The 24292-nt window shown below is 41.3% G+C and overlaps 1 protein-coding gene across 1 annotated transcript in view; it reads right to left on the reverse strand.

Moving 5' to 3' along the window:
* LOC121946458 (dedicator of cytokinesis protein 3-like) overlaps nt 1–24292 on the reverse strand; it is a 61180-nt gene that overhangs the window by 19648 nt on the left and 17240 nt on the right. The window contains exons 6-32 of the mRNA XM_042491021.1: nt 21715–21863; nt 18574–18658; nt 17186–17227; nt 15385–15539; nt 15172–15253; nt 15023–15083; nt 14790–14937; nt 13082–13170; nt 11245–11370; nt 8454–8578; nt 8150–8312; nt 7892–7998; nt 5626–5797; nt 5439–5536; nt 4879–4962; nt 4667–4767; nt 4490–4571; nt 3197–3367; nt 2313–2505; nt 2049–2176; nt 1707–1853; nt 1486–1584; nt 1283–1377; nt 1014–1089; nt 749–849; nt 578–636; nt 330–478 (exon numbers count right to left, since the gene is read on the reverse strand). Coding sequence (XP_042346955.1) covers nt 330–478; nt 578–636; nt 749–849; nt 1014–1089; nt 1283–1377; nt 1486–1584; nt 1707–1853; nt 2049–2176; nt 2313–2505; nt 3197–3367; nt 4490–4571; nt 4667–4767; nt 4879–4962; nt 5439–5536; nt 5626–5797; nt 7892–7998; nt 8150–8312; nt 8454–8578; nt 11245–11370; nt 13082–13170; nt 14790–14937; nt 15023–15083; nt 15172–15253; nt 15385–15539; nt 17186–17227; nt 18574–18658; nt 21715–21863 — 3087 coding nt within the window. The remainder of the gene's footprint in view (nt 1–329; nt 479–577; nt 637–748; nt 850–1013; nt 1090–1282; nt 1378–1485; nt 1585–1706; nt 1854–2048; nt 2177–2312; nt 2506–3196; nt 3368–4489; nt 4572–4666; nt 4768–4878; nt 4963–5438; nt 5537–5625; nt 5798–7891; nt 7999–8149; nt 8313–8453; nt 8579–11244; nt 11371–13081; nt 13171–14789; nt 14938–15022; nt 15084–15171; nt 15254–15384; nt 15540–17185; nt 17228–18573; nt 18659–21714; nt 21864–24292) is intronic.

Consider the following 24292-nt stretch of genomic DNA (forward strand, 5'->3'; position numbering starts at 1 on the left):
CCTAAGATAAACCATGCTTAATACAGTTATACTTTTGGAATTTATAATACTCAGAGATTACTAAAAATGTTTGGATCACACAAGCTGGAAACAATGCCATGCTGCCAACAAGTGGAATCTAATTCTACAAATAGTATAATACTAATAATATTAGCGTAGCCTAATCTTTATCTGCAAATGTGCATAAATACCAGGTTTTGACGAAATGAATACACATGCAAAAAATAAAAAAATAGAATTACAATGTCATTGTTATGACTGAAGCTCTAAAGCCTTGAACTATTCGGTACAGCCCTTTGTTGTTCATGGCATAACAATGTTATAATGACCTGTTTGAAGTTGCCATTTTTCCTCTGCTCCCAATCCATCATGTCGTGGAAAATTGGGATCATAATATTTCGGACCTCAGTCTGAGGCACCAGCGTGACGCCAAGGAAGGGACCCATCATTCCTGGGATAAAGTGGGGCTTGTTGTCACCTGGATTACATAGATGAAATAGTTAGGAGCCGTTGCTCTCGTTAATTTCATTTAAATCTACATGGAGGGGATTCAATGTGATATGTGTGTCAAACGCACCTAATTTTTGCCACATGCTGAAGAGCTCATAAGCCATCATTACTCTCATATCTCCATGCCTACAAAGAGCAGAGTAGAGAGTGAAGTATACAAAGTTAGATTAATTATTAACCTGTGGTGAAGATAATCCTCCCACTAATTTCTTATTGTGGTCATATTGTAGTTTCTTACTTGTCCAGGACTTTCTTTCTCTTGGCCGGGCCGAGTGCCTCCAGCTGCAGACTGGGCTGGTTGATGTACAGTACAGTGAGGCTGAAGAAGGAGTTCCACACCTAACACACACAGCAGGCAAGAACAAAAGCACATACATGCTATGTTGGATCATTAACACCAATTTCAGAAACCAAATTATGTAAACGTATCACGTAGTTTGGGGCTCCAAGGTGTGCTGGGCTTCCCAAATGCTAATGTAGCCCCCTGCTGTTCAGACACACACCTTGAAATCAAAATCTGTCTCTGAGAAGTTCTTGTGCAGTGCCGGAGACAGGAACTGTGTAGTCACCACGATGATACTGCGGGAAAGCAAACAATACACTGTCAGCTTACGAAACGAGGTAGCTGCCAAAAATAGATGAAAAAATTTGCAACACAAGCGTCACCTTCAGAACAGGATTATCTGAAGAGTGTCTGATCTAATGGTTGGCTGTATTCCCTTACCATCTCTGGGACAGAGACTGCATGACAGAAACGGAAAAGCAGACTCACTGACTAGTTAGAAGCCTCATGACGCTCCAGTCTCGGGGGAAGATAGTCAGTTTCATCAGATTGCGAAACACGCAGAAGATCTTCAACAGGAACTCCTGCCAAGGAATATATTAAGAGGGTGTATGCAGTCAAGGTATGTAGTAAGCAGGCTGCAGCAAAATGCTGTAATCATGCGCAGCTCTGTGACTCAGAGAGTTCCCCACCTTCAGCTCCTCTTTGCTGTGGAAGTTGTTGAGTAGATGGTGGAAGTGGATCTCTGTCATCTGCTGCAGCAGAGAGAGAAGACAGGAAACATACTCCCCCTGCATGAAAAAAATGACAGATGTGACCACACATATTTTAAAAGGTTAATCAACTCAAAATATTCACCAAATTCCACCTGTTTTTACTGCACATCAAAGAGACACACTGAGTGGAAGCTTACCGTTATCTCAGCAGTGCACTGGGGACAGCGTTGTCCTCTGGACGTCTCCACAGAGTGAGACTTGCTCATGATGGACAGCAGAGTCTGTAGCAGCACGTCCAGAAGGCTCTCCACCATCATCTCCACTTCCTCCTGAACAGAAGACTCCTGAGACACACAGATTTTTTGGGATTGATTTAGTGTTGTGCTAACAAGCTACAGCTACACTAAAATGATCAAATATATTTCAAGAGTAAATAGATATTTCATACTGCTTTTACTAATTCAATTGAACTTTTTTGGTAATCACATGAGATTTTAAGACATATATATCAAGTTTGCATATGGTAATATGTTCTCTACCATGGAGCTCGTCTTAATTATGGAAAAGATGCTGCCAAGGATCCCAGAACAGATGAGCAGCTCCCTCTGCTGGCGCAAATGCAGGTGGATGTGATGCAGAACCACCGGCAGCAGAATACTACGAGACTCTGAGGGAAGAGAGAAAGGAGACAGAGTGAGGATGAGACTGAAAAGCACTGCATGGACATTAGGCTTACATATACAGCTGTTTTGGCATCTTCAGGGAAAGAAAACACTTTGAATGAACCTGCACATTTGTCTCACCAGGGAAGAAGAAGAGGCGGCTCTCGACTGTACGAGCGATGGACTGCAGTTTGACTACATCCATGGACTGGCCGATGTCCACTGTGCTGGGCATGCTCCCTAGGGTCCCCCTGACATATTCGGCTACCTCCTGAACGGTAAACATCTGCAGCAGCTCATCAAAGATATCAGGGAAACTGTTCAACAGTGCAGCCTGGGAGAGAGATAAAGGACACAGAGAATGAATTTGTAGCTTGTAAATAACATGTTTTAAAGAAGCTACACTTACATGTATGAAGACATTACAAAAAAAAAAAAAGCTTATAATGGTTCTTTTCTGAGTGACACTGACACAAACAAAAATAGCCCAAAATTAAGCCCGCTATCTTGTAAAAGGAGCACCAAGATCTTCAAAGAGGCGCACAGTTTATCTCTTTTCACATTCATAATCTCAGTTTCTATCTGAAGCACTAACTGCATATCAGACACTTAAGAACACATCAATCTAGATGCACAGCATCTGCTGCATTGTGGAACCAACACAGGGGGGCGCTGTGACTTACTGAGATGGACGAGAGCCCAGGAGCATGACCACAGAAAGACATGCAGCTGATCACACCCCTAAACTGTCCCAGAGCAAGACAAGGATGGGGCGACAGAGGGGGGGCGAGGGATTGAAGAATCGGTCACAAAATGCACAAGATGAAAAGTGAAATAAATAAAAAAGAAATGAAACAAGTTAACAGACAAAAATTAATCAATGAATAATGAATGCAAACGAAGAAGACGAATGAAATTTAAAATAAAAAACATTTATAACCAAAATAAGACTGCCAAGCAGGTGACATACTGTATGCCGTTAGAGCAGTTAGACAGTGTTTGTCATAATGTGTGAACTCTCTGACCTGTGTGAACACGAGATTCTCTGAGCTGCGGCTGTCCAGACTCAGGACGAAGCGGATTGACTGGAAGAGCTCTTGGATGCTCGCTCTGAATTGCTCCTCCTCCATCCCGCAGGTGGCTCTCGAGTACAGGATACGAGACTGGACGATGAACTTGAACAGGTACTCAAGAGCCTGAGGCGGTGCCAACAGGAAGCAAACGAAGAGGAACAGTAAGCAAACATACATTCGGTGCTTTAAATTCCCTTACAGTGAATGAAAACTAAGCACTGAGGGGTGTTTGTAGTTGATCATCCAAAGAAAATCAATACATATAAGAACATTTTTCCAATTTTGGGGGAACACATATAAAACTGGGGGGATTCAAATTCAAATGGAAAACACTTTACTCGTCCCCATGGGGCAATGTGGGTCCTCCGCCAGAAAATTTTGAGAATCAAAAACTTAAATTACTGCTTTCTGATGACATTTTTTGCACCAATTTGTGCTTTTTCTGAATCTGTTTATGGCGTAAATGTCTTTGTGTCCTCTGCTAATTATATGTTAGTTCTGGGGGTGATTTGTTTCCTGCCTAATCTACATCTATGCTGGGACACATGGTGGTACCTGACCCAGTGTTGGCTATATGTGAGACACTGAGAGAGGACAGTCCTCTAAGAGGAGTCACTTCCACTGTGGCAAGGTTCATAACCCTTTTAGCACGCAGATTGATTCTATCGACCTGGAAACAGGAACAACTTCCCACTTACACCATGTTGATCAAAGATGTTATGCAACACCTTAAACTGGAAAAAGTCAGATTGACTTTTAGAGGCTCCATTTAGATATTCCATAAGACTTGGCAACCCTTCAGTGATTACGGAGAGGCAATAAATATCCTCTCAATCCTTTGCTACAACGAATAGGTTGTGAGAGGTCAATAATCACCATGTAAAGCAGCTTTGCACCTTTGCTCATATCTACTCTATATTTACTGCATGCATCCTATCCCTTAGGTGTGTCTGTGTATGTAAATTTTATACTATCTTTTTATTTGTATGCATTACTTACTGTTTGTTGAACTAAAACACCAATAAACAGACATAAAAAAGACTGTGGAAGTGTTTCACTCTAAAGAAGTCAATATCTGCAAAGATTTGTTTAAAACTTCCCCTCTCTCAGCAGGAAAAGTCACCAGCTGAGGCCTCATATGGCGTCAAATTACTTCTTACCAGCCTCTCTGTGTCCATTTCCTACTAATAAATCCCAGCAGAAGGCTCCAATACAGAGCAAAATGAAGTGAGTGTGATACTTTACCCTCATGGCTTCCTGGATGTGGTCCTGTCGGACGACCTCAGCTGAGCGGTCCATGTACCACTTCAGACATCGAATCAGCTCTCTGCACACACACAGTTTAAAATGATGAGAGACAATGACATGCATAACTTCATAGGTATGTAAATTCAGATTTTTGTGTTGACTTTGTGGCTGTACTTGTATGCCAAAGCTCCAGCAAAGTGATTCTGGATGTAGGAGTCCATGACAGGTCTGAAGTGGTAGAAACGGCTGTCCCTGAGCAAGTTAATGATGAACACCTAAACACAACCACATAAATATATAGATGTTATGCTTATATCCCCTGGTTACAGACAAAATATATCATAAAGCAGTGGAGCAGTGAAGATGTGCTCCATTAATTTTCGTACCAGTGACTGGAAAACCAGCGGTCCGTATTTATCAGTGTTGTCATCTAAAAGACAGAAGAGCGTATCCAGGACATCTCGCAAGAACTGTGAGGAGAGGAGAAAAAGGAACAACACTCAGCACATTAAAGGCTGCTGACTAAAATAGAAACAAAGGATAGCCCCTTCATCCAAAAACTGGCAATTAAATTTTTTAATCTTGAAATGATATCACTTCTAAACAGCGTTTAACATATGTTTTTACATAATAACAGATGTTTTACTGTAAATATTGGCCAATACTTAAAAAACTGAATTGTGAATGTTATATTATGTGAACAATTTAAAGCTTTAAAAGTGTAATGCCTCACTTGATCAGTCAATATATAAGAAGAAGAATATATCATGTATAGTCAATAAAGTCACACTTTTCTCTCTTGAAAATGCCTTTTCTTTCTCAGACTAAAAACTGTAAAAGTGGGAATTTCATTGATGTTGAATCTAGATGTTTCGCGTTGTGCATTGAAAAGTAAATACTACAACCGCACAGAAGGTAAATACACTTTCACATCAGTGACAGTGACCTTGACAATCTCCTCTCCGCTGATCTGACGTAATCGACCAAGGATGTCCAAAACTCTGTCCGGATGGGCCTTCCAGTTCAGAAGAGCCAGAAGATCCACTAGAAACAGAATAAAATCAAATTGAGTTAAATTGAATTGAATGGGAAGTTAAAATATATAAATATTAGCATGCAAGGTGTTGAATTACCGTTCTGTGTGAGTTTGGTGGAGCAGAGTATCGTGGAGACCCAGAAAGTTTCTTTGGGGCTTCTCTGGAAGGGCAGGTTGGCCGGCAGGTTGGGGCAGCTGTTGAAGTCCTCTTTACAGCAGGGCAGACTGAGGTACAGGCCCTGGTTACTGAAGGTGGCGTTTTCATCACACTGAAGGACAAATACCAGAGGGGAAAGATAATTAAGGTCTGGAGAGAATTTGGAGTTAAGCCCAGTTCAGACTTCAGATTCGTGAAGAGATTAAACTGTTTTAGATTATGTGGAGAAAAGTTGCAGCGGTGTGAACTGGCCCATCTCAGCTCCACTCAAGCCAGCTGATGGTGTCGCCTGAGCATCAGCGCCAGACAAGGCCGTATGTGCGAATGTCACACATGTACTCAAAAAAATAAAAACAGTATTGTTACTGTCTTTACTTGCACCTGAAAAGCCAGGAGACAGTACAGTACAGATAGTCATTGGCATAAAGACGATACACCATCTTGTCTCGTAGCATTGGTGTAAACTTGCTGGTTTTGAGAACACTGCAGTCCAGCGCATCGCTGGTAGTTGTAGCTGCAACTTGTCTCATCATAAATATCTGGTCTGAACAGAGCTTTATGACACTGAACCATCATCATTATCATCATGGGGAAGAAAGTTGAGTGACTGGTCTCAACCGCAGCAGGGTCAGTGACTGGCCTCTGAGCACAAAAAAACCCTAGCAGCAGAGGAGCAGCCAGCCAGTCACTGACCAATGAAAGAAGCTGACCTACCCCTTGAGAATATGAACACAATATGCATATTACTTTGAGTAGCTTTCTAGCTTTGTGTGCTATGCTACAAGCACACTTATGGTGCATGCTTATGTGTTGTGCTCCCATACAAAAACTCTTATTCTGAAGCTGACACTTTAGCATGCTAACAACATTACATTGATCGCACATAATTTTAGCATGCTAAAAATGTTAGCATGCTTGACAGGGACATTCTACGCTATATAGCCTCGAGTTTGGGCTCACGGGTGGTTTCTAAGACAGATAAATTGATGCTAGTTAAACAGTTAATCAAATAATCTGGTGGGCAGAAAAGATTGTGGCCAGTCCCTCCCACCCTGAACACAAACTGTTTGAGTCACTCCGCTCTGGCAGGACACTGCGGTCCATCAGGACAAAAACCTCACGTCTCAAAAACAGTTTCTTTTAATCTGCAGCTGGCCTCATCAACAAGGCCCGGGAACTCCACTGACACTGACTGTCATCACACCCCATGGACACTAAACAATACTTTAATGTTAAATTTCAACTTCTGTCACACAGCGTTACATTTACACACATCTTGGAACATCATTTTTGCACACAATCGCACATATCTTTTTCTTCTTTATCTTTAGGATAGATATACTGTAAATATTTTCAAATGTTTTTTAGCAGAAAGATTATTTCTTGGACGTTTTGCTTTAACTGACAGGACAGACATGGCATGAGAGGGGGAGAGAGAGGAGCTGACATGCAGCAAAGTTTTGTGTTTGAGTTTGTTAAATTCAAATTCTAAATATTAACAGAAACATTTTCATTTTTATTGTAAATGCATATCAGTTCCAAATATCAGTTATCTCATAATTATCTCATTGTCTCATTAATTACTAATAATCAGTATCGGTATCAGCTATGAAAAATAAATATCGATCAACCCCTAGTGCTAAGTAAAAGGCAACTGGGCATGCTCTTGATTTTTTTTAAGACCTCTTTTCCATATACACAGACATGTTATTTACACCCTTGTCCCTTAGTCGATTATGTCATACTTAACATTATTTTTGAGGTAACTCTAACCGCTGTGGTCACTCTTGAATTTGAATACCTACAAATGGGGGTCACAAGCCAGAGAAAGCTGACAAAAGTCTCTGGACAAAACATATATTTAATGCTACTGTTGGACCATTACCTCAGGACTGTGTAGCCATGACAGAGTATCTGATGTACATGTTTTTGGTGAAGGAGAGCAGACAATAAAATGGATAGTACTTTTAATTACATGTTGTCAGAGCCAGAGCAGGCCACGACCTCGGGTCCACTGCTGGGAAAATACAATAAATATACACAGAGAGCTGCCAACAGCCAACTCCCAGCACTGGACTCCCCATCACAGCTGGCCCACTTCCATGCACTCACATTTAAAAGTTAAAGACACTAAAGGTCAAAGTCAAAGAGACACCAAAGACAAAACAACATATATCTAAAGTGTGTGCATTAAACCTGCACATACCTTGTACACATACAGCTCATGGCTTTCATCTGACAGTGTGGTCCCATCCTCTCTCATCAGAGGAGTGAAGGCAAAGCCAAACAGTTTTTTCTCTCCTTTGTCTTTAGCTGAAAAGAAAGCACATCATAATATCATGCACCATCATTTTGTATCCACACAGCACAAACCATACTTGCATAACTCAGAGCGTGATCCAATCTGTCCTAACAAACTTGTTCGCTGAGGGATGACTGCCACCGGGCTGCATTAGTGACTCACTGGAGCAGTGTCTGAACTCAAAGCGTAGGTGGGATCCTCTGAAACGATCTATGGGAATGGGCAACTTGACCATCTCACTCCAGCGAGGGCTGTTATTGTGGTAAAGGACAAAAGAGCGATATTCACTGGAGTTGGGCTCCCCGCTGCCCAAGCTGATGCAGTCCTAAGAAGAAAAGCAGATTGTGTTTAATGACACACACTGTTAATGATGTATCAAGTAAGCGTGAGGATGTATGGGAGGAAGACTGCACTCATCATGAGTCATACATGGATAATATGGCACATAATAACTAATGTGTCATACTTTGAGAGTGTCCCCGTCGGCGTAGAGTACATAGAGCGTGACTTCGATGTTCTTTTGGACGCTCTTGCCGCCCCTCTCAAACTCCCCCCGCTCCAGGGTCAGATATAGGTCGTTGCGTGTGTCACCTGAGACATTACACAAGAGAGACTTAAGGTAAAAGGAGAACTCTTTAAAGGTTTACAGGTCAAGCTGGTGATGAAAAGTTTGAAAATAATATTTATTTATTTTTTTTTTTTTTAATCTGTGAGTGAAGAGAATAGATGTATTATAAGTAGTGGATACTGGACTCAAAGATGGCGCCCATGCGATTTCATGAAAACCGCACCAATCAAATTTGCTTCCATGTTGTGGCCCAGCACCTGCTTGTTCTTGCCTGCTCCAAATCTTTACATTGTGATAATTTTACTCGAATTTGGAAAGGTTTCACAATTATAAAACCTGCATGGATAAAGAAAACCATAATACAAAGACTACTGACTTATATTGTTTGCAGTTTGTGGGATCCTGTCAACAGTTTTCAAGACGTTTCTTTTATTTTTGTTTTCTACGGGAAAATAGTTTTGGGGCTGCAGGTTGTTTTCCCTTTGCAGTACCATAAGTAGCCACTGGGGAAAATTGGCAGCAAGGCTGAGTGGGGACATATCCAGCTTTTTAAATTTCTCAATGGTGTGGAGAAAGATGTGAGATTACCAGACTTCTGAAGCCCACTTTTCATCTCTGCTTCAGGATAGGAGCCTAAGGCTACATTAGCAGTTACTAGCAAAAGGCACCTAAATCTGTGACCTGAACTGTCAGCAGTCAAGCAGCATTAAGAGTCATGTAGGCATCAGGTTTTTAGAAAGTAGAGAAATGAGTGGGTTTTTTTAAAAAAAAAAAAAAGTAAGAGGGGTCCATCTTAAACAACAGCAAAACTATTTGAAAACATCTGTTTACAAACTTTGCACAACTTGTGCAGCGTAATCCAAGTTTAATTTATCCAGTTGTATGCTTAGTAGTTCCCCAATAGAAAGCACTTCAATATATCAAGAATTTTCTCTATTTTTGGATTCTTCATTCTCTGTGGAGGCATGTTAGAAACAATATTCTTTATGAAGTCATTGTGACACGGGTTTAGCAATTGATAAACAAATAGTCTTTTGGGAGGTGAAGTATTGCTTTGAGCTAAGACATCATGTGCAAAATCATTGACCTTCTGAGTTTCAACAACAGGACAGAGACGTCTCAGAAATTCCCAGACTATGATAACAAACATGTCTCCTGCCTAGGCGATGTTAATAAGTTACAATGTACATGTCAGCCTCTGCTCCACAGCTGAACTCTGAGTGGTCAACATAAATTAAGAGCAAGATGTGCACCACACGTCATTGTTCTTGAGAAATGACCCTGCTGAGCTGTAATATACTGTAGCTCATGGCTGCCTCAGGACCTTTTGTGAGGTCAGTATTTAATGCAATAAATATCAGTGGCAACAGAGGAGGAAGATATTGCCGTTATTTATAAAATCAGATTATAGTTATTTATATCCAAGTCATTTCCTTGGGGACGGATGAGTCACAAGGGTTGATATTGGGAGGTATTTCAGGCTAACTGGAGAGGAGAGGAGAGGAGAGGAGAGGAGAGGATCATGCATTCTCATTGGACACAAAGCAGAGCAATGTTATCTAATGAGATATACCAAAATAAACACACACCTCTTCCTTTCTCTCTGTCTTTGCGTTATCTTTGAAGACCTCTGCCACAAATAGGGAGTGACAAACTGAGACCAGAGGTGGCCAAAACACTCAGATCCTACACTTAACTAAAAGTAACAATTACACAATCTGAAAGTATGTCACTGTTAGCAAGCAGCAGCTGTGTTTCCAGTGGCTTTTTAGGCTCCAGACGTGGGTGTTTTTTTAGGCGACCTGTCGCTGTTTTTTCCTGCAGCTTTTTAGGCACTTTTACAGCCAGGATGGTGGCACAAAAAGTGATTGTTTTTAAAGAGACATTGCTGTTTTTCCTGCTGTGATTGTGCCCCAAAATCCGTTATTTTAAGCTGGGATTTTTCTCCTAACCTAACCATTACCGAATGGGTTTTTTGCCTGAACCTATCCACACATCACACAACCACAGCATGGATGAAACATTAAATTTCAAAGCTACATAATAATGTGTTCATGTGACGTATCCATTTGTTTTGAAGAAACATACAATACCAACATGTTTGCGTTGGATAATTGCAGCTATTTGGACCTCAAACAGTTATTAAGTGAAACTCTTTACCCTCCATTAATAATTTATTGTAAGTGAAAGTTTCTGGTCACTATACCTGCTTTTGAATTTACTTCCCTGGAACACAGAACATATATCTATGTTGTTCAATCTACTGTGTCTATATATACATATATATATATACATACATATATATATATATACACATACATATGTGTCCATATGTCCATCTCGTTGTTGTAAGTAACAATTGGATCTAAATTTACTTATCTGTTTTAATGAAGTAAAATAAATGAATAAATGATGTATTTACAACAGGTGCTGTGATGATTTCCTTGTCATCGCAGCCCAGTCTGCTCTGTCCAACATCTCTCTAAAACCATTTTCTGCTGTTTTTGTCTTTTAAATCTTTTACCTTCATTCTTGCTTTTTTACATTCATCTTGCCCCGTCTCTGTCCTGTCCATCCTGATCTGTGACCGTGCCCTCCTTTCATTCCTCCAAGCCATCTGGCCTCTGGTCTTCACCTCCTCCTGAACCTCTCTGTCCCCATTACCGCCCGCTGCTCTTTGCCTCCTTACCTGGCAGGATGACATCTGGGAAACCCAGCTTGCGTGTAAGTGCCAAGGCCCTGTTGAACACAGCTTGGTTCTCCCGTCTGATCTGCTCCAGCTCACCCCGCAGCAGCTGCAGGGAAATGATGAGGCCTGGGGGCAGGAGGAGAGAGTGGGGGTGGGCACGTTTGTGTGTGAGTACGGGGGGGAAAGGGCAGATGAAGAGGTGTGGGGTTGTAGGAGGAAAGTGGAATTGAAAGGAAGGCAAGCAATGGGACGAGGAGGTAGGGAGATGGGAGAAGGGAGGGACAGTGGGGTATTTAAAGGACATTAGTCAGAATGTGGGGGAGGAGAAGACAGACACAGGAGTGTATGAAGAGACGTGATCAGAGCCAGGAACAACAGAAGAAAGGAGGAGAAAATGGTGTAGTGGAATTACGCAAAGAAGCTCGAAAAAAAATGGCTACCACACAAATCTAGTGACAGATTTTTATAAGGCATGAGTCATATATCAAACTGTGAGTTACTCATAAAAAAAGAAGTAATAGTGAATAAGCAGAGTTCACGCTTACGGTGAGGCCATTTTAAAACTCCACATAGCACGACTGCTTAAAGGAACAGTTCACCCCCTTGAGTTTAAGTTAACTTTATATTCGTAAATATCAGAGTATAGTTTCTATGCTGAATATTGATGCCACCCTCTTATTTTTCATTAAATATATAGCTGCAGCCAGGAGCCAACTGGCTTTATGAAGGACAATTTCTATTTCTTGGCCAGGAGCAGAAGTCACTGCTCCCGGCCAAGAAATTATACCCCCACGTAATCCCCCGTAAACTGCAGACCTAACACCTCTGTTATTGTTCATAATCAAATTAAATAAGATATGATGGGTTAATTAATGAGCTTTAGAGGTGCTGGTTGGAATACTATTTTACCTTTGGATAGAGCCAGGCTCGCTGTTTTTTACTGTTTCTAATATTGTACTAAGCTAAATGTCTACCGTCTGTAGCTTTTTATTTACCAAACAGACATGAGGGCTGACAATCTGTTCATTTATCTCTTGGGCAAGAAAGTTAAAATGCTGAAAGTTGAACTATTCCTTTAAATATCTGGAGAAAAAAAATAAGTGATTTCATCCTGTTAATCCAAACTTGAATTACAACACTGCCAGCAATAACTTAAGCAATACTACATTCTTGTTTTTTTAAATCAATGCTAAAGTCCCTGACACACCAAGCTGATGGTCAGATTTCTGCCGCCTGCTGATATAAAGAGTTTTTTTCTCTCATGCAGTGCTAGTTGGCTGTTGGCTGTAGTCTTTTTGTTGTGTTCAAGTGAAACTTTTTGACTGAGACACATGCAATGTGATGCAATGCAAAAGTCAGCCTTCATCACCAGTAGTTGTTTGATGTTGCTTTGGTGTGTCTGGGCCTTAACAACATGGTAAGAACACACAGGGCGAAGTATCTAACAGACCCACGTCAAAACATCTACTGTTGCATAACTCTGTTGCCTAGTGTAAGTGCAGATGGACTCTCTTAGCACCAAGGTCGTCTTTTCCTAAGTCCTTGTGAATTCACCTTTTCGTCTTTCCTTGATCTCATGATGATCCCATCATGGTCAAGGAATAGTATTTTGGAAAAACAAAGCATGTAATTTTTTTGACTATTTAACTGCAGCGGACAACCCTAACCTGTTTACTCACTTTGAGCTGCTTTAGATAAAAACATCAGCAAGAAACATTTACTTTGCCCTTCACTTTTCTCTTTAAACTCTAGACCACTTTTTTTTTTCTTTCAAGGGTGCAAATCTAATCCTCGGGAGAGCAAACAGGTAACAGATCTGCAGAGACAACATATTTACCATAGTTGGTGCTGGGAGCTGAGTACTTGGTGTTGGACTTGCGGATGATGTTTTCCTGTATCTGGTACCACTCGTTCTCGTTGTTACATCTGGAGAGAAAGACAGTGGGGTGGGGATGTTGACAACGCGCCCATTAGTGGGTCCAGATGGAGAGATGGGGATTGTGTGCATGGGGACTACATGAACAGCATGTGTCCCAGAGCCGATTTCCTCCTGGAGAAAAGGTAGCAGCAGGGGGAGGTGCTATCAAGCAGCACATTAGCCCAAATGCACAGCTCACTAAGCAAACCTGACAGCCAGCTCTCTACCAGCCTTTTTCATTACTGTGGGCCCGTAGGCCCCTGGGATGGCATGGGGAAATGCACAGACTGGAGCGTTATAGGAGCCGACAGTTTGGAGGCAGCTCAGCACTGAATCACTGCTTGCTTTTTTAAAAGGGAAGAGCTCTTCACCGCAGCAGAGGAATCCAATAACAATGACAGCTTTCTATTCTGGAAATCTTTTATTTCACACCGAGCTGTAAAGCTCTCCTGAAAATACTACGCGAGAAAAACATCACAAACAACAGGATGGAAAAGTATATGAATGACCTCTGACCTGGAGTGGATGCTGAGGAGGACACAAGGACACATTCTAACTGTTGACTGACAGAAGAAAATGCTGAGCTTGGTGTTGTTGTTTTTTTCTATGCCCTCTAACTTTGCTCAATTATCTAAGTGTCATCTCTCTCGGTCTCTTCCCCTCTCCTTCTCTGTGTCTCCCTCCTTCACTGGGTTGGCCGGCGTACAGGAGTGGCTCTCTGTGGCGAAGCCTAACAGAAGCAGCCAGATTCACAACACGCCAAGGGCCCTATCTCAGGCCCGGGGTGAGCAGCTATTGATTTTCCAGAGGACACTTCATTATCATTCTGGTCAAAACACACCAGGCATCAACACTGAAGCACTAGGTTGTCATGCGCAACATTTGCAGAACATTCACACATTCCCGCCCCACTGCATTGACTCTTGAAGTGTATTTCCAACAGTAACAGAAGCCATGCAACCACTGAGCAATTACACTGTCCATTTTTATGGTAATATTCAGTTTCACACCTTAAAATGCCAGATGAATATTTTTTTGCACTGCTGCATTCATAATCAAGAAAAAGACCCAACTCGTCAAATATGGCCGCTTGGTCAGTGATTTCGACATCAGGCCAATGCAAAAAGGGGATATGATATGCATTCCACTGATACTGCACAGGGTTGAAACTGAAGACACTGATAGCTACATTATATAAGAAGCTGGAAAGTCCCTGTAAGGTGGGCAGGAGGTTAAGTGGATCCAACAAACCCCTGATTTTTACATGCTATCTGTTTACTTCCTGTATGAATAATAAGGGAAACCATGATTTTTTTATCAACTTGATCAGATGCTTTTGTTGCACAAGAAAATAAATGTAAATTCAACATGTTTCAGTAATGTTGTTAAGTGTATTTTGAAAAAGACTGTGTGTAATGAGCTGAAACTGTACATTTCCTATAAAAATGGAACTGTATTTTTTGAAAAGACACAATGCATATAGCAGAAGTTAATTAACACAGCATCCAGGAACCTCGACAACAGACACAGGAGGACACCAAGCGAGTCAAATGTAGACATTAAAGTCAACTGTCGGTGGCGTTATTTGATGAGCTGGGATGAGAATGTGCTGCACATATATACTCACGTGTAAACTTTGAGTACAAAGTCCTTCTCCTCTTTGAGGTCTGTGATGGTGTGGAAAACATCACTCATGGCGAGAACAGCGCACCCATAAGGTCGTCTGTACTGCACATGAGGCGGGCCTTTCTTTGAGTCGTTCAGTAGCATACGACCTGAAAACAAAAAGGAGAGGGAGGTGCTAAGGAGAAGAACTGGTGAGTGAAAAACTGCTGTGATTGAACACTGTACTTTATTTACCAGTTCTGATGACGTGTGCAACAATGTACAGGTCTCTCTTCAAGTCTTTGCTGCTCAGGTCCTGAAGAAAAAAGGGATGAATAATGTTAGCAGAAAAGTTGAAATGCTGAATATTTTTATTTCATGCTAAAGAAGGGAAAATGTATTACCGTAAAGAGAGCACACAGACGATCAACCTTCTCTGGATTCTTTGGTCCTCCATTTTTGTTCAGTTTCACCATGAACTTCTCACTACAAAAGAAGCCAGTTGAAAGTGTCAGAGTGTCTGCCAACCACTGAATGCCTCAGTCACTCTGCTGGACAGAAATAGTGTGTTTGCCCTTGCATGAATACAATATACATTGCAGGGCTGTTTCGTGTACCTGATCTGTTTGGCCTCACGAGTGTCGTACAGAGAGAAGAAGACGTCCGCGTCCTCGCTGATGCTGTTGTAAGTAAAGCTCTTCAGATTGATGAAGAGGTGGTGCGACACAGGGACACGGCAACCGTCACCATGGCGCTGTCTCATGCTGTCACCCTGGGAACGAAGAAGAAAGTGACCGCTAACAAGACGGGTCCTTACTGTGAGCAAGGCCAAGTACCTGCCACTACGTATATAGATAAGCTTATTTAACAGATCAATGGGGGCACTGTCCGGGGCGAATCATTTATTGATATATGGTCCACTGAGTATTTCATCCTGTCACATGTTCATGCTATTTACAGTAGACTCAGTGGACATGCAAGTTACAAGAAATGATGAATGAGTCATGGAAACTACAGCTCTGGTGGGTCTGTTTTTTCGCTATCTTCATACAGAGCCAGGGTAGCTAGGCTAACTGGCTGCTGGTGGTAGCTTCACATTTGATGGACAGACATGAGAGTGGTATCAGTCCTCTCATTTGAATCAACAGAACCAACAATGGTTTTTCTCAATATGTCTAACTATTCCTTTAATGACCCGTAAGCCAAATCTGGGCCACGACAGGGTGACAGGTGGCCCCCTAAACATTTTCTAACTCACATGTAAAATAGATGGGATTTTTTTGGTAATTTTAATGTAAACAAGGTGCCACAGGGCATTAAAACATCAAAATAAAGCTTTTTTTTTTTTTTTTAAAAAAAAAAAAAAAGACCCTTAACAGTGATACTGGCTGGGCCCCAAATGTCCTCAAATCCTAGATACACCCCTGCGTACACCTGACTTGTGAAAAGCTGCTGCTACTGGTGTATTTAGTGCGATTAGTGAAAGACAGTATGCAAGATTTAGGAGTTTTAGTGGCATGTAGTGGTGAGGATTGTAGATTGCAACCAGCTGAAACTTTTCCTGGTTAGAATTCTTTAAGTGTTCATTGTTCAGAGGGTTTTAACTTGGAGCAGACTTATTCGCATTAGTTACAAATCATTGTTTTTCCATCAGGGCTTGTTGCAGAGGGGCTTCTAACTACAGTGCCTGATGCAGAAACACTAGAGTCAATGTTAGGTTGGTCCCCTTTGGGCTACTTTAGAAACATGGTGGTGCAAAACGGTGATCTCAAAAAAACAAAGACCCACTCCCTATGTAGATTTAAACGGCTCATTCTAAGGTAACGAAAACACAACAACTATAATTATCAGGTGATTACACACTAAAAAAAACAAACTGATTATATTATCGCTCATTTCTGCCAATATATCCCCCTAAATCCTATACGCTGGCCCATATAAGGCCGTCTTTCAGTAAATATTAAGCTTTAATGGGAGATGTAATACGTGACAAATAGGCCATAAACGACATACTAAAAACACTGCATACCTTAATGATTTGTTGCAGTTGCAACAAGTCTTTAAACTGGTGTTTCCTCATAAATGAAATTCAGTGGACACAGCTATCTACACTGCAGTCTCATTTGTGCATACATCTTGGGGCATGTGTGGTCCCAGTGGGAATCAACCCTCACACCCTGGCAGTGATGCTGTGAGGTTCTTATGAAGCGTGGCAGTGACACCTTGTAATTTTAATTTCATATAAAGGGCTTTTCAGCCCTACAAGCTCTTACTCTCGGTGCAATTAGAGAAATTCCTGGATCTCCAGGTCTAAAGGTGGCAGTGTACAGAGAGAAATCTAAAATGAGAGATGAAGAGGCTGGCACAGGATGAAAGGACTGGTGATTTTGTAAACAAGCATCTTAAAAAAGACTATACCTGGTTTGTGCTTTGCTGGCCACAGTGTCTGCTGGATACATGCTAAAAAAGAGCAGAGTTCAAAGGAAAGTTGTCAGATCAGTCGGCCCATTCTTTACTCTTCCCACACAGCACTGAACTTATTTACCTTATAGCAGCTTCAGACACACACTACCTGAACGATGCCTCGGTTGATGCTTCAAATATGACAAAATTTTCACCTACGTACGTTGCAGAGTGGCTATACTACTGCTCCTGCAGCGCTAAAAGAAGCCCACATGAGGCAAAACGTGAGCGTGTGGGAGATGAGAGGACAAAGCCAGTATCGCCCACACACACCTCTCAGCTCAGCAGCCTGAAAGAACTCCTCTACTCTGCTACCTGAAGAGGTGCCAAGACCTTGTGCCCTGCCAAAAACAAGCTCACTTTCATCGACAGAGTCAGGAGGCTTTTTGGCAAGGAAGAGCTACGCTGTTGTTTCTGTACAGAGCATTTAGTGCACAAACATTCTGCGTGCAAAGCTGAGAAACATGGCAATGGGATAATAGGAGGCTGCGGGGCAGTTGGAGTGTGTTTTGATCAGCATATGGAGCTTCAACTTCTGACCAGAAAGGATCTCCCTCCTAGATAACAGTCTCCAGCAGTATTACATTAGATTTCATAACATCTGTGCTGTAATCGCATATTTCTAAAATTCGATCTGCCTCAGTACGTCTCCTAAGTCTCCTCTCTGTCTCCTCTCTGTCTCTTACTGTCTGTGTATACATTTGAAAGTTCCATGTCACCAAAGCCAAAATACATTTGAAGCATTATTTATTCATGGATAATATGTCTCTAGTCGGTTGAGGGACTGAGCAACTACGGCTAAAATATGTAATTTATTTTTAAAAATAACAATAAAAAATTGATTTGTATGTATTTTCCCATAGCCTCACCTGGGACTGTCACTTTGCATTATGTCTGCATTGCAAGCTGGCAATCACGCTTGTGAGAGTCACGTGCATGCAAGGAAAGGGACACACTCAATATGGCGGTAAGATAAGCATAAAGAACAGGTCACATGAGAGAGCTTCAACAGCTGATTCGCACTCTCTGTCTCTTGTGAGTCACCTTCTTATGGATGATTTGATAATCGGTACATTCACACATCCCTACACATCCAACAACACATTGTTATATGCAAAACATGGCAATGAAAATAAAAGGCAGGAAAAAAAAGCTCACAGTATGTAAAGCCAGAATTATTTGAGTCACTGCAAAAGACATACTGTAGTATGTGCATGCTGCAGAATGTGTTTAACTATCCTACATAGAATGTACATTTACTTTACTAATTTATTGCATTCAATAATTCACGGGGTGAATTTGTAAAGCATGCATGGTTCAAGAATATTTTCCATCCAACATACCAGTTTGTGTAGCTCTGATACACTGATCTGATCCGGATCCACCATCTCAAACTCTTTCCTGGGAACAAGGTCTAAGCCGAGGTGCCTGGTGAAAGAGGGATTAGGGGTGTAAGAAGAAGAAAGTTCATTCTGAAAGATGATAAAAAAATGCCCTAATGTGTCTAATTCAACTTGGTAATATATCCAGCATAAAAGCATCACTTTATAAACATGCTGTTTCTGTTATTTGCTACTTTATACTACATTTAAGAGAGAAATATTGTACTTTTTACTTTACTCTAGTTATCTGAAATCTTAAGTTACTAGTTTACATATTAAAGTACTCATCTCAAAGGTTTTCATATTTATAAATGTCTATTAAGTCGCTATTTATTGCCAAATAAAGTAACACAATGATGATGGTGCTTATGGCCCACTAATGAAAGCCCTTGCATTTGCAGTAGCACAAACTGGGTGTCTGTGGCAACCTTCCTGGGAGAAATCACAAATTAGTGATGTGTTGTCCAGCAGAGGCTGGTCTGCCAGAGAGGGTAGAGGGCGCAAACACCACAGACTCGCGCTTCACCTCATTTGTGTATGGGGCAGTGTACATTTTTCTTCTGTCTCTTGCCGAACAAGCAAAGAAAAGAGTGATGACGTCACACAGGTGACATTGTTCGGATCTCTGGAGAGTGAGATCCAAAAACAACACACTTGCAATCACCACTTATCGCCAAACGTGCCGCCAAGGAGAACCAAACAGACATCTTCAAGACTGTAACTTTAACAAACTAAGCCATTAACGACAGGATATCGGTGAGTGTTTGTCACCCTAACCAAGGGTCCCGTGCTGTTGGCACAACTCAGACATTGTCAGACTCTTTTTGCACCAATTCAGCATGTTGCATCGGCAAGAAGTTGGCAGAGACGGAGAAGATGGCTGAGCCCGTCAGTGAAAAAAAATCACTCTGACTTGCTCTCCAGTTCAGTGTATGAAAAGAGAAAGTGAATTAAGGAAAGCAGACAAAGGGCTTAAGTTAAGAGGGAGTGGGATCAAAACACTTGTTATATTAGATAAGATTACTTTTTTAGCCATTGAGCTGTTTAGCGGAAATGGTTTGTAATATCTGTGTTATTGTTCACCAACAGAGTTAATTTCCCTTGTTCGTTCATTATCAGGCTGTGCAAAGTGTGCAAAGTGGCTTCTTGAATCCGTCCTGTCGGTCTTGCAATTTCCCCATTTTGAATGACAAATAGACTACCACTGCCTGCTGGTGGACACTTATCCCCTCTCATGCAGTTGCAGAACAAACGTGCTAGTTGGCTATTCGTTGTACTAACGTGAGATGATGCAACAGCCAGCCTTTGTCGCCATGAGTTCTTTAATGTCAGTTTGGCGGCCTGGGCCTTAAAGAAATAGTTTGACATTTTGGGAAATATGTTTATTTGATTTCTGGCAGCGAGTTTGATGAGAGGGTTGATACCACTGTCATGATTGTACGGTTAAAATAAAGTTATGACCAGCTGCTGGTTAGCTCAGTTTAGAATGCAGACTGGAAACAGGAGGAAACAGCGAGTCTGGCTCTGTCTGAAGGTACCAAATCTGCCTACCACCTCTAACACTCACTAATTAAAATGCTATATCTTTTTTGTTAATTCTGTACAAAAACTGAAGTGTAAAAGCGACAGTTTGCTGTTTTTTGTGGGGGATTATGTGCCAGACTATCTCTTGGCTAAGCACAGTAGTCTCTGCTGGTTGCCTGGCAACTGCTCAGGGCCTAGTTTTAGCTAATAGTGGCAAGTTTCCCAAATTGTTAAACTTTTGCTTTAAGATTTTAAACACAAGATTACTTTATCAGACACCAATGTTAAAGTAACAACCCATCAGAATTTAAAGGTTTTAAATGTAGCTCCATCTCCACCAGCAACAGCAAAAAAATACTGCTATTACTGCATCATTTCAGTAACCAATGATATAATGTGTATATCACTCTGAAAGGGGCCATTCTGCATCATGAGCACATTTATTATCATCATCATAACATAGTGTTAGTTAGTTAAAACTCCAGCAATGCATCATGAAATTGATTTGCAAAACAGCTGTCTGATGAATGCAACATGTTGCTGTACTGACAATATAAGTAAATGTAGTGTAGAGTAAAAATATAATGTAACAAAAGCGTAAACACACAAAAAAATAGTTTATATGTCTCAGCTTCTTCTCATGTAAACTGTGTTTTGTATCAGTTTGCTCCAACTTCAGTTTGATGCATAACTGATAACGGATAAAATATTCAAGCAGAAAACTAATTCTTTACGGCTGCACATCACATCCAACAGACAATTTTAGATCAGTCTTGTGTATGAGACATTTTTGGCAACTCTGGAAACATTTGGATCTTGTAGTGGAGTCGGGATTTGTGGGTTTGAACAGTGCTTATCCACTCCACATGAGTTTGTATGAAAGAGACCCATCAAAGAAAGAGTGTATGGGATTAAAGAGGTGCTGGTACAGCGCTGAAGTGAATGTTTCCTTACACCTCTGCTTCATGCTGCTCTAAATCATACTGTAACTCTTCACTTGTGCAGCATAGAAATCATGGAGTACTATCAGTGCTGCTGTGATCTTTTGACCATGAAATTAGATCACGACAATTCTCAGGTCAGTGTGCACCACAGAGCACTGACCTCAACACGCATGGTGAACAAAATACAGTGTATCTCAGGCTCAATTCCTGAGAATTTTTTTTTATACATTAACACACAGACTTCAAGTAAATATCTGTGTACTTTTATGTGCAATTGTGCAATAAATCTTACAATAAACTGACAAATGCCCCCTCCCTACATTAAGTTATTCCTTGGCTGAGCTGCAGCCCTCACATCTTTATCTCTGTTATGGATGTCTGTCACAGCTCAGCTGGATGGAGTTTAAAACTGGCATCAGTAAGAATATGGCTTTACAGTTCCTCCAGGGGGATGTGCATTGACTTTAAGCCGCTTGAGATTCACTCATCTGCTAAATGACCATAAAATTACATCATAGCGGATGCTATTTCGCACCCACTCATCCAGGGTTGTAGATCTCTCCGGTGCCAAAGAAATATTGCATTCCATGATAGCCAATCTTGACACAATGCGCTAAGTAGAAGAGTAACTCACTCATTGCCCCAGTCAAGCCGTACAGTGATGTGCCTCTTGATCTCACGGGTCTGGTCCTGGGCGAGGTGACCCTGGATCAGCTGCCGACGCAGGTCGATGAGCTCATTCATCACATGACGCAGCTTATGGAATAGATCCACCTTGTGTTTCTGTTGAAGCAGCCAAAAAAAGACTTAGTGAGGATATGTGATCTACTTCTACTGCAGCGTTCATGTAAAGACTTTTAAAGGGGGCCTATTACGCTAACTTCCAGGTTCATACTTGTGTTTAAGGTTTCTACTAGAACCCATCCTAGAAGTTTACATGTGATAATGTTTAAAAAAAAACTTTATTTTCCTCATACTGTCTATGCTGGAACACCTGTATTGACCCTCTGTCTGAAACATTCGGCTAAGCGCCTGTCTTTTAAAGCCCCCCTCCTAAAAAACCCAGTCTGCTTTGATTGGTCAGCTCTTCTAGGTCTTCCATATCTTGGCTTCTCTGCACCATCATTGCAGCTGAGGCAATGACTGTAACCAGGATTGGAAATTAGCACCAGCCAACAGCCAAATGCAGGTAAATTATGAAAGTGGCTGCTAGATTTGCTTTACTAACGAGCCAAAAACACAATGGCAGCTCACTGAGTGATTGGTAGATTTTGGATTCTTTTGGAATCCCTGCTGTGATGGACAATAGCTGCACTTTTTATTGTGAGAAAAATCAGCAATTAAAGCTTCCAAACACAAGTGGACATGTTCCAGCAGGAATATGATCTGAAATTGGAGAGAAATTTACATCGGCAACTAACATTACATGTTTGGTTTACGTTGGCATGTAGCTTCATGTTGCATTGTAGGCTACATAATGTAAACACTTGCAGTAGCATGCCTATAGCACATCATGGACGAATCAAGAGAACTGGATACAGCGTTGAGATGGGCCTCTGTTTATTCATATGAAAGTTGCTCATTAGCTCATGAAGCAAGAGCTCAATTTGTGCAGCATGAAATTATGGCTAACTTATATGGAGATAAAAATTATTTAATCGTGTGGCTATTCTAGGCTTGTGAAATGTTATCAGACTGAATAGGTCAATTCCTGAGTGAAACAAGTCATTTCATGAGTGTTTTGATGCTCCAAAATGTTTCCTCATATTTAAAGACATCTCTTTTGTAATTTAAGTCAGTAGGAATGCCAATAGCATCATGTGATGCACCGAGACAGTGTAATTCTATGTGTGGCCAAAAATTGTAAAATTAGTCTCAAAGCCCAGCACTGTTGGGGGCTTGAAGCAGATGGCCATATAAAGATATCGGCAAACTATGATGTCATTCTGTAGCCAGAGTAGAAAAAAACTCTTGTAGGAAACCTGCAATATTTGCTCAGAGTTCAGGATTTGAAACTTTGGTCACATTAAATATGAACATCCTTCACTGTGACACTATATATAAAGCAAAGAAATAAAGAAAACCATAAAAGGTCCCCTTTAATTAAATTGTTCCCAGCATTTACTTGATATCATGTATTTTTTAATTGTATAATTCTATAACTACAGGGTGAGACACAGAGGAGAAAAGAGCCTACATGCAGGAGGTTCTCTGATATCAGCCTCTAGCGATTTATTTTACATTCAGCTCAAGTATGATCAAGCCAGAAAGTCACGTTCTAACCACTTCTGCCAGCCTGTGCAGGTAGCAGAACAAATATGTGTTGCTACTGAGATTTAAAGCCCACTGGTTTTGTTAATGAAACAAACAAATAAATTCCCCTTGCAAGGCTGCTTTGACCTCCTCACAGTAATGAATTTCATCACCACTTCTCGCAGACCAAGGACAGCACTTTTAATTCAGGCAGTTTCTGTTCTCCCTAATGGCATGACAAGTCCACATAACCACCCAGGTTTGTTTACATAAATGCAAAGATTAAGCAGTGCCACAGTGCCGATGTAAATTTAATGAGGATAAACACTGCATGTTCTCAAAGGCTGCTGAAAAACAAAGATTTTTGTCAGGGTTGATGAGCCCTTTTGGGTGTCTATTCTGCGGGGCTAATTACGTACATTATAACAGATACACAGTTATACTTAGGCCATTGCTCCCTGAAGAAAAGCCATGAATTGTAATTGGCAACAATAAGGTGAAATGCATCAACATCTAGCCAGTGCTACGTCCTATTATTTTGGATGCAACTGTGGCAACATGGCCCATATCACACAGGGGGTAAGCACCAAAACGAGCACTGTTAAATCAGCTCTTCACATTAGTCGAGCTTCAGAGGAAGTTACATCACCACACCATTGCCCCAGGCTCCTTAGTTGCTCAGAGCATGAGCAGTTCTCAGTGAGAGGTTATGTAAAAACTCGCTGCCAGCTCCGCAACGTATCCACTCAGCTCCAAACTCAAAACCCTACCAACCACTTCTGCCTGCCCCCTCGACACGTAGCAGGATTAAGGATGCTTTAGGTTTCCAGTAATCACTTTTGCCCAGCAAGTAAAGGCTGACTGAAGGTGGTGAGCAGAGCAGGATCTTAGGATGACGCAGAAACCACGAGAGGCAGGCTTAAATCAATCAATGGCTGAATGACACAGCATGAAATTGC

The sequence above is a fragment of the Plectropomus leopardus genome, chromosome 8 (assembly GCF_008729295.1).
Source record: "Plectropomus leopardus isolate mb chromosome 8, YSFRI_Pleo_2.0, whole genome shotgun sequence".
Lineage (NCBI taxonomy): Eukaryota > Metazoa > Chordata > Actinopteri > Perciformes > Serranidae > Plectropomus > Plectropomus leopardus.